The sequence below is a fragment of the Amborella trichopoda genome, chromosome 12, assembly GCF_054954075.1.
Source record: "Amborella trichopoda isolate Santa Cruz 75 chromosome 12, AtrichopodaSantaCruz75HAP2 v2.0, whole genome shotgun sequence".
In the NCBI taxonomy this organism is placed as follows: Eukaryota; Viridiplantae; Streptophyta; class Magnoliopsida; order Amborellales; family Amborellaceae; genus Amborella; species Amborella trichopoda.
In genome coordinates, this window is record NC_142347.1 from 40,786,702 (window position 1) to 40,797,074 (window position 10,373).

General features: G+C 36.3%; 1 protein-coding gene across 2 annotated transcripts; it reads right to left on the minus strand.

The window, feature by feature from the left end:
- Positions 1-354: 354 nt before the first annotated feature.
- On the minus strand, positions 355-10,044 carry LOC110008356 (uncharacterized). 2 transcript variants are annotated; one of them, XM_088852704.1, is made up of 8 exons: positions 9,837-10,044; positions 7,054-9,111; positions 6,231-6,360; positions 6,050-6,138; positions 3,658-3,899; positions 935-1,024; positions 684-783; positions 355-559 (listed from the first exon to the last, which is right to left on the minus strand). In XM_088852704.1, the coding sequence occupies exons 1-8, from the start codon at positions 9,906-9,908 to the stop codon at positions 383-385; spliced, it is 2,958 nt and encodes a 985-aa protein (XP_088708830.1). In that variant the 5' UTR covers positions 9,909-10,044; the 3' UTR covers positions 355-382. The 2 variants fall into 2 exon arrangements, 1 of the variants encoding a protein (XP_088708830.1); XR_016045169.1 differs by lacking the exon at positions 3,658-3,899 and having other exon boundaries at positions 449-559.
- Between the last annotated feature and the right edge of the window lie 329 nt (positions 10,045-10,373).

Consider the following 10,373-nt stretch of genomic DNA (forward strand, 5'->3'; position numbering starts at 1 on the left):
TTTTCAACTTTTATTGTTGGTGTTGGAAATTGATTTTAAAACAATCAGTAAGGTTTCATTTTGTTTTTATAGAGCCTAGACCTTATACAAACTTCATTTTTAAATAAAATAGGCAAAAGAATACAGGTCGGCTGCTTGCCTACTTATTCCATTCTTCAAAAGTATCATCCATTTAGAAAGATCATGGACATTATCGAATGATAATGCGGACACTAGATACTACTGGATACCATCTTAGATCCCCATTTCCAAAAATGTTTGTCCACAAATATTTTTAGCAAATTTTTTAACAAATAAAACGAATGAAATCAATCCATAACCAACCAAAAAAAATGATACATCTATTCACAATAATTAGATAATTTTCCTATGTATTGAATTATCATTTCAAATTCTTCCAACATTGTATGATTTCCTGAAAATTCAAAAATACATATTTAATTAGTTCTTTCTTTTCAGAGTCTTCTACCACTTGGAATCCAAATGAAGTTTCCCAAGTTTTCTTCACTTGGTTTGCAGCCGGTAGCAGCAACCGCTCAACACCAATGCCGGCCAAAAGCTAACAAAAGAGACAAAAAAATATATTAGCAAAACAATCCAAAAAAAGATCCAACAATATATCAACATTAAATGAGTTCCAAGCACAACTAGTAAAGAAAAAGCTCAAATACAATTATGAATACCTTCTCAAGACCATCAATGAGAAGATGGCACATGCCCTGTCTCCGGAACTTAACTGAAGTTCCAACTAAGGGAAGCTCTGCTATCTTCTCCCCATGGATCCTGCAATGAAGATTTGTCGATAAATGAATAACCTTAATAAAATAAATTAGCATGATTGTGGACTCAAATATTACTCACACGAGAAGATGATACAAATAGAACTGTGTATTTTCTCTAGAAAAATATAAAAAGGAAAAGAGATGAAACTCACCGAATTGTAGCTACCGATATCATCTCATCATCCTCATTTTCAAGTATGAGGGTGTAGAAACCCCCAAAGTCCAATCTTTTCAATTCAAATCTGGATACAAAAAATTCATTGAAATCCATGATAAGCTTTTAAAAATAACTTTGAGAAGGATATTAGGTCACAAAATATTCCTCAAATACAATAAATTTTATATTTTAATCCTTGAAAATAATTCGGACAATAAAACAAGTACAACTTGTTCTGATAAAGTGAATGAAATTGAGATTTACATTTTAATCAAAATGTGCACCAATTTGGCAAGAAATGGATCACAATGCATGAATATGGTCAAATCTCACTATAGATGTTGTGAATCATGCTGGAGTCTCTAAATGTGATTAACTCAGAAGTTTCTAGGACTCCTTGAGATTAAGGCATACATTTTATATTTTAAATTTGTTAAATGTTTCATTTCACTGTGAAGCATGAACAAACCTAACAACCAAATGCATACATGTGTTTCTAATTCTTCGTCTATTGGGATGAGAACTCCAAACTTCAAACAAACTAATGTAACTCAAGTAAAGTCATTAAGTGCATTCTTCTTTAAGGGCAGTAACCCCGTACTGGTCCTGCCTAAGCAAGGTGCCGGGAGGGGTGGGCAGGAAACGGTCCTAACCTTTGGCTTATGCACAAAGTGGCTGCTCTCAAGACTCGAATCCATGCTCTTGCACTGGCTACCCAAGCCTTTTACCGCCACAACAAGTGACGGCCCCTTAAGTGCATTCTTCTTTCTGATGTCTCAAAATCACCCAATGGACTAGCTCTGTTGTACCAACATTGGGCACCACGTACATCATGGATCTTACTGCATTAGAACTAAAACTTTTACGGTAGGTTTTGGTTTTTCACTCTCAAATAATATGTTGAGATCCTGAAACATACTAGAAACTAATTAGCATAAGGGTTACCTTACTCAACTAGGACTCCATCAGAAGCCCTTAGCCAATCAGTACTCTTTGGACTGATACATTACTCTTCTAGACTTACCCCTTTGAGGGGCTATTATTCAAAAAAGGGCTATTATTCAAAAATAGCCACTCAATCATGATTTCTTTTTGAATAATAGCCCCTTTGAGGTATTGCAATCTCCCTATGAAAGAAAAGCTAGTTATAACTAACTACTCCCGCTAAGACTTAGAGAACCAATTGAATCACAGGTCCTATTATGAGAAAATGGTGAGAGCCATAATATAAATCTATGGCTACTAAATGGTTAATATTTCCTTTTAGTTAACCCCGAAACCGAAAAATCATCAGATATTAAACTCCTAAGAAAATGAAATTCTAACTCAATACTAATGCGAAAAATCATCATATATTAAACTACTAAGAAAATAAAAATCTAACTCGATACTAAAGCTAGAGTATAAGCCACACATTGTTGCTATCTCTGTGAAGATGAACATAACCATAATTCTGGACCCAGCAATCCAGCTTGCAAAGCTAAAAACCCTTGTGATCTCAATCACAAGAGACATGAGATCACTTGACATGTACACAACATTGAACTCTTAGGGAGTGCAAACTCCACTTATATCAGTGAGATGTACTAAGAAAATCAAGCGTTGCACCTGTTTCCTCCACATGATCTCATGGAAATAATTTCTTATCGTTCATTATGTAACCTAAATACAAAATTATATCATATCATATCATATTACTTCTTCTTTTTTTATCCAGGTGTATGCAAAGAGCAACATGCTTGGTCACAAACTCAACATATGCAAGGGATACCACAACATGCGTCTAACATATAGAGATAATGGCTTCAAGGGTTAGGGTTTCAAGCACTGATTCCAAGGGCAACACAGAGTTGCCCAAGCTTGACACTCCAAGTTAAGTCGGAACACTTTGGGAGTAAATTTACCTCTCATTAAGACAGAAAGCAATATCTCCCTTAAAGAAAAATATAAACAAGTATAAGAGATAAAAATGATCATACACTCGTTTTAAATGTCAAAAATACCTTTAATCATAAGCATGTACAGAAATCTAGAAATATCTCTAATAGGTGAATCATATAGTTGTTTATTTCATGAATTGGGTTTACATAATGTAGATTTCATCAACTATTTTGTCTATGCAAATCTCAATCATGTGAACAGAGATAATCACCTTGGCATATAAAAGGAAAAGTATACAAAGAGACTATTCACTTCCAATACAAGTAGGTCACAATTACTCTCGTCTGTCGGATTTTAAATCGTGTGGTTGTGAGTATGTTATTGACTGGACTCAAAGTTAAAAAAAAATTCTCAAACTTTGTGCTACAACCCAAGCCATCCAATTTGACATCCAAATGCAGGTAGCAGTTGTGATCTCCTTGTATCAAAGATAAATGGTCTCCTAATATACAACGTCTATCTAAAACAATAATCTAAATAATAACGCTCCTACCCACTACAAGTTAGGCAAGGTTTCACCTCTATGTAATTTGATCCTTTTTCAATCCTCTTGGTTATCACTTTTTGGGCTCTAAAACTACCTTATTTTATCATAGACTATGTTAGGTAATAAAAATTTACAAGTGAAAATCTTTTCTACAAGCAAAATTGAGAAGTATCCCAAGCGACAATCAATCGTATCAGAAAAATTATGCAAGATTGCACTCATAGTGAATGCGATGATTTACTTGTTAACTAAAAACTTTATAGTATTATTCAATAGTAAAAAAAGGCTACCTATTATTGGAAAGGAGGTCCACAACAATATCTCTATTTGTCCAGGGTTCAATCACTGGAACGAAACACTCATGTAAGATATCATATGCAACACAAAGTTTGCAATGATATCCTGTCATCTCCTCAATCTCCGAGTTATTGCACGTCCTGCGATTTCTCCTACCTCTGAGAAGTGTCCAAGTTATGCCTGAAATCTTTGTTGGAATTCGTTTGCCTAGAAGGTCATTTAGGCATGTATGAATCTACAAATAACAAGAACAAGAACAAGAACCATAAAAAAATACCATATTTACCTACAATTGATTACATTTCAGTGGACAATTTCAAATGATGCAACTTAACTAAAAATAAATCATAAACACACCAAAACTTGTGGGTAAAGGCAGAAATAAATTCCAACTTATACTTAAGAAAGGCAATGCCTATTGTTCTGACAATAAGTAAATTCTATCTAGTAAGATATCTATGAATTCCTTTCACCCTACTAGGACGATATTGTCTCAGTTATTTGAGCTAGCCCTACACATCTCTAAGGTTCCATGTATTGGCACTTCAGATAGCTTCCGGATACAAAGAATAAAAGCCTAAAGATACTTTTGCTTTTAATAGCATGAACTGGATAATATATAATCCACATTACAAGAGCGGCGATGAAAAAGTTGCTGTATACCAGCCTACTAGTACAATAAAAATGTCAATACCCAAAATAGTCAGCTACATTATGAAATCAGCTATCGGATCAACTAGCATAAGACCTAATGAGCTAGAAAACTGAATTTGTGAAGGTGCATCCACCCTAACGACATTGATTGAGACCTGCCACTTAGCAATATCACCCTTAATACATGCAGCATGGGATAGGAGGATAGACATTGGACAAGGTCAAAGCAATAAAGAAATAGAAAGCAAGAAAAAGATAAAGAAAAGAATCTTTTTATATTATTCCCCTCCTATAAAGAAAAAAAGAGATGCAGTTCTACCTTTAATGAATGACAAAACTGGCATCTGTTGGTACAATCAATAGAAGCTCAAGTAGACTAAGTGAGGTAGGTAAAGGCCTTTTGCTATTAGAAGAAATATGTCTGATGAGGGTAGATATTGGAGGAGATGTGATGCAAATCGCGTCCAATATATTTATTTATTTAATTTTATTGTTGGGACAATATTCATATAGGGGCTAAAAAGGGATTTTTATTTTATTTAGGATGGATTTCCTAGTGTGTAGGATTCCATGACCCTATTGTGGTAGGATTATCTAATGTGTTGATTTTGCTTGATCTAGAGAGATTTATGTTGGATATGGATGGGGAGGTAGAGATTTTAAAAAAAGATTTTTATGGCAGATTTTCATGGGAGTAAAGATTTAAAGAAAGATTTTATGGGGGAGGGAGATTTACGAGATAAGGAAATGAGCTAGAGAGAGAAAATCCTAGGGGAGAGGGAGAAAGAGATTAACGTGGGGGAGAGAGAGAGATTGGTGTGGGAGAGAAGGAGTCTATTCTTTTGGGTTTTTTTATTCATTTTTAATTGACACGTATTTAAGGTGGAACTTTCCCCTTAGAAAAGATACTGGAATGTTTTTGTAGAGAATTTGTTTATGAATGAAGAAAGATAGCTTCTTCTTTTCCATGACTTGATTTACAATCATATTTCCCCACATTATTGTTTAATTTTTGCTTGTTTAAGATCGAAAGAAGGTCAGATTTAATTTCCCGGACTCCTTTTGCATCATTTGGTATCAGAACATGGTTTGAAAAGGGTTAGTGACTATGATGGACGGTTGCAGAGGTCGCAACAGTAGGAATGCCGAGCATGACCAAATATACAAGAAAATCGATAACTTGATGGAGATATTTGAATATTTGTTGTAAAAAAAAAGATTGCAACAACGCACATCGAATAAGAAGAGATCTCCGATGTTAGATCCATATTGTGCGAGTTCTAGTGGAGATCGGCGTAGATTAGAGTGCAAATTTGAGTGGGAACGACCTGATGTTATGCTTGATCACATTTATGGGTTCGATGCACAACGGCATCGACTGGAGCATGAATGCAGAGAAAAGTTGGGTGACCGACAACCCCAAAGCTGATGTCATAGACATAGGGGAGTAGACCAAAATTATTGTTGTGCTAGATTTAGTAATCAAGCATGCCAATTTTAATATTCTTAAGCATTCAATCAGGCAGTCTACCAAAAAGATTTTGAAGCATATAAATGTTTATGACTTTATGTATCAAGGCCATAAAAAGACAGTGTTAGATAAACAAGAGCCAAAATATTTTCTAAATACTATAATGTGACAGCAAGATAACCATGGATAAATCTATCCCCGTGCAAGTAGTAGTTACTTAACCAATAAAATAAATTAAGAGACAAAAAAGATTAACGTACATCTGAGCACTTCTTGCTACAAAACCAATTCCCTTTTGGATAGCTTTTCACCACCATGGACCCTCTTTCATTGTAGCAACCCACATGATCTAAAAATAAACAGATAAAATACCACTTTAAGCATTTAGCTGAAAAGCAAAAGACGAAATGAAATGTCTCTTGATATATAGAGAAAACTCACAATTATGATTGCATTGCTCGCAATTAAGAAATGTCTTTGCATTGAACTGATCTCTATCGGCGTTGCTTTCATCCCCGTCGCATATGGCACAACAACACGATGGGCAGAACCAATCTCCTTCAGGCAAATCCTACAAGAAATACACATTTCAGTTTAGTTACAAATGATTGACAAGAAAATAATGCAACTTAGAAACTTGTTTGACTTGTACAGAAAATTCCTTCTACTATTATTTTTGTTCAATTGCTAATTCCATTGTCCTCAATTTAGCGATTTGTCAATGCAAAGTGCTGTCCAAAACCAGCTTACTTGCTACATGAAACTTGATAAAACAGTTCAAGAAACGTGGGATCATCTCATCAAGTTTTTTGTACAATCATTCAAGCATGTCCACATACTGTGATCAGAACAATAATTAGCTTTTTCATAGTTAAAGAGAGAAAATTTCGCAAGATGGTTATTCAACCAAAGACACTGAGAGAGTTCATTATTATACATCATTGCTAATTGGAAGCAAACCCATATATTTCACTGGTAATTGGATTGAGTGTCCTCAAATTAAGCATTCGCCATTGTTATCCACTCCATAGATCGAAGTATGAATGAGTAAATCTGATGGGACACACAACTATTTAACCAAGCATTGTTCATATATGACAAATAGGAAACCATTTTCCTAATACAACATTAAGATAGTTTACCAATATTTAACAAAAGAGTATATGAAACAAAACTGATGATCTTCTAAGAAACCAATTAATACAGCCATTGTACAAGGTAAATTTAGCAATATACTTATAGCAAAGAGAAAGGGGAGACATACCTTTAGGTGGAGGCAAGCCAAATGATATGCAGAGGGGCAGCAGTCACATAGCACAAGTTCTCCTCCATAGTGGCAGATTGAGCATATTTCATCACTTTCACACTGGTTATAATCTGCTTTCTTTCTCTCACAAGATTTCAGCCTTAAGTCTTTCAACACACTCTGATCCAGCATTTGCCTTTGGCAATCATAAAGTGATCTCCCATCTCCCACAAAAATTTGGGAGGATGGGGTCTTAGCATGGGCTTCAAAATCAGCAATTCTATAGACTTCACTGCAACAATTACACTTGATCCCTACTCTAGTTACTCTTGCTTCTCCTTTAACACGATTGTCCTCTCCACCCACATAATAAGACAGCTTCTCCCTTGGTAGTATCACATTATGATCTATCATCCATGACAAAACAGTTCTAATAGAGGGCCTACCAGATCTCAATGACATATCCCTTGGCTTCTTTTGGGTGCCATGGGTGCCAAGAAGGTTACAAAGCTCACGGTAAAGGCCTTGTTGGTTCTTATTTTCCCAAGAGACACTGGAATCCTTAAAAGTTTTATACCCTCGTCTATCAGTGGCTCTAACCAAATGATGTTGTCGTTGTCTCTCTCTAGTAGAGGATTCCCTAGTGCACAATGGAGGCAAGGAAACTAGTGTGGCGACTGAATTTGATAAATCAAGCTCTTTATTGGCATTGCTGCACAATGGAGCTGGAGGAACTGAATTTGCTAAATTGAACTCTCTATTTGTATTAGAGCACAATAGAGGGAAGGAAGATGGTGGGGGGGCTGAATTTGCTAAATTGAGCTTTCTATTGACAGGGCCTTTTCGAGTTGCTCTGTTTATTTTCTCTTTGCTAATTCTGGCATCCCTTGTCACCATGGACTTCTTAGAGATAGATGAGTCCCTCATTTTGAGGCCATTTTTTCTTTGCATCAAGCCCATGACTTCTCTCTCTAGTGATAGGCAAGCAGTGTGAAGAGTAGCATAGCGCTTCCCTTTCGGTGAATTATACCTCCTGTATGAATTCTTTAAGCTATAAGAAAGTGACCACCCTATAGCCAAGAGATGGGCCATTACTTTTGGGGCCATCAATTTACCAAATTTTATCTTCTGTCCTCCACTAATATCACTCTTAAATAGAAGAAGATAATCTCTTAGAGCTACAGGAGAATACACTGGCTTTAAATCTTTGTCCTTCTCGATTACCCCAAGTTTCTTCAAAATAGAAGGCCTTATGTCTCCAGCAGGGACCCAGTCTTCTTCTTCTTCTTCTTCCACAAGATTTTCAGGCAATGAGAAATCTTCCATTTCAACATCAGAAACTACATCCACATAAGAACCAGAAGTTAATTCTTCAATAAGTGAACTACGAATAGAAATGGGGAGCTTTGGAGTACCTCTTTCTATAGTTTTAGAGTAAAAAGAAATATTGGGTGGAGAGTTTATGCTAGGAGGACAGGGTTCATATATGGTGGAGCCTGTCTGATCTATACAACTACGAGTAGAACCTTGTTCTTCTTCTTCTTCTCTCTTATATCCGATACAAGCTCGATAGAGACAGTAATAAACCTTGCCACTTGATGAAATGTAGTGGTGCATTGCCAACCTGCGCTCCAACTTCCAGCCAGATGCTAAGAGATGCATCTTTGCTTTCCTCATCATCTCTTGAAGGAGTGCTCTTTTATTGCCCCTTTGGCTTTTAAGATTCAAATATTCAGTTATGGCCTCAGGGCAATATTCAGCTTCCAGTTCAACTTCATAACGCACAACCTCCGAGGAAACCTCTGGGGCCCATGGAGCTTCTGATTGTTGTCTCTCTAAGATAGCCATTATTTCATTGCCTTCATCTCTCTCACTGTAACTTTCTCTGATTTGTGGTAGTAGCCGGTAGGTGGTTTCTTTTTCTTGTTCTTCATTAACGCAATCGTCCTCAGAATCCAAGTCATCTCGATGAGGAGACGAATATCCACAAGTTATCAAACCATTGATCCTAGCAATGCGCTTTGTTCTTTCAAACCCTTCTCCAATCTTAGAAACTTGCTTCCGTTTCTTAGTCATCTGCACCACATTATAAATTAATGGATGGAGAGAGAGACAACAGGGCAGAAGCAATTGGTTATTCAGGAATTTGAAATAGAAGAAGAGATGTGCATAGGGAGGGATAGAAAGAGAAATAAAACTTGATTTTTCTGCTGGTTTTCAAGTTTAGGTAGAGAAGAAAGTTTAGGTAAAGAAGAAGAAGTATTATGCAGAGCAATGTTTATTAAACACAATGGGAATAGGGCTGGGACTCGCAGAAAACAGAGTCAGTATTTTGTCTGAGTAATTCCTTTAGAGAATTGCAAACTCAGATGGTGCCTGGAGTTTTACCTCGGGACTTGCCATGGCGCCAAGTTGAAGGCAACTCAGGCAAGCTCAGAGGCGAGTCTCACTGTTATGGAAGACGGAGAGAGAGAGAGAGCAACCAACAATAAAAGAAAGAAGGCTTCAATATAAACAATTCAACAGCAATATAGAGAAAGAAAATAATGAACCTAAATTACCTGGTTTTCAAAAAAAATTACAGAGATAAATGACTCCTCTGCAGGGGGAGAGAAACCAACAGTAAAAGAAAGAACTGAAAGAGAAACCAGAGAAATCAACGGTAAAAGAAAGAAGGCTTCAACAGGATATAAAGAACTTAATGGTTTTCAAAAATTTATAGATAACTAACTCTTTCTGAGAGAGAGAGCAATTCAACATTGTTAATGCTAATCAAAATCTTAGAGAGAGAAAGAGCATACCCCAACGTGTTCTCCAAATCCAAACCTGCAACCATTACGCCTGCACATCCTTATCTCACCCACCAAAGCCATGCTCCAAGTTAAAAAAAAAAAAAAGCAGAAAGATTTTACTGAAACAGGGGAACAAGAAAAAAAGCAGAAAGATTTTTCTGAAACAGGGGAACAAGAAAATCATACGAGAGAGATGGTAGAGATAGCTCTAATGAGCTTAGAGATAGAGAGAGAAAATCATGCATTTTGCGAGAAGGAAACTGAAGATTTTATACGTTCCGATTGGCTGGGTCCATTAGCGTGATGCCACATCAGCATCAAGAATACTTATAATTTCGATTTCTCGCTTTTTATTCGCCGCGTATCATTCTTCTCTTTGGAAGGTGGTGGGTTTTAGAAGGTTGAGATCGGACGATCGGAGTTTAGACGATGGCTTCGAAACTCGGTTATAATCGCCGTTCATTATTTCGGGGAAAAGAAAATCGTTATGCATTAATTACGGAGTATTTTGTTGGTAAAATCGTGATCCCTTCGTTTATCTTTAAT

Excerpts from the sequence above, each read along its gene's own strand:
- LOC110008356 (XM_088852704.1), bottom strand. The coding sequence starts at position 9,908 with ATGGCTTTGGTGGGTGAGATAAGGATGTGCAGGCGTAATGGTTGCAGG. Across the intron at positions 6,139-6,230 it reads CGAGCAATGCAATCATAATT|ATCATGTGGGTTGCTACAAT; the intron begins GTGAGTTTTCTC and ends GTTTATTTTTAG. Across the intron at positions 784-934 it reads ATATCGGTAGCTACAATTCG|GATCCATGGGGAGAAGATAG; the intron begins GTGAGTTTCATC and ends TCTTCATTGCAG.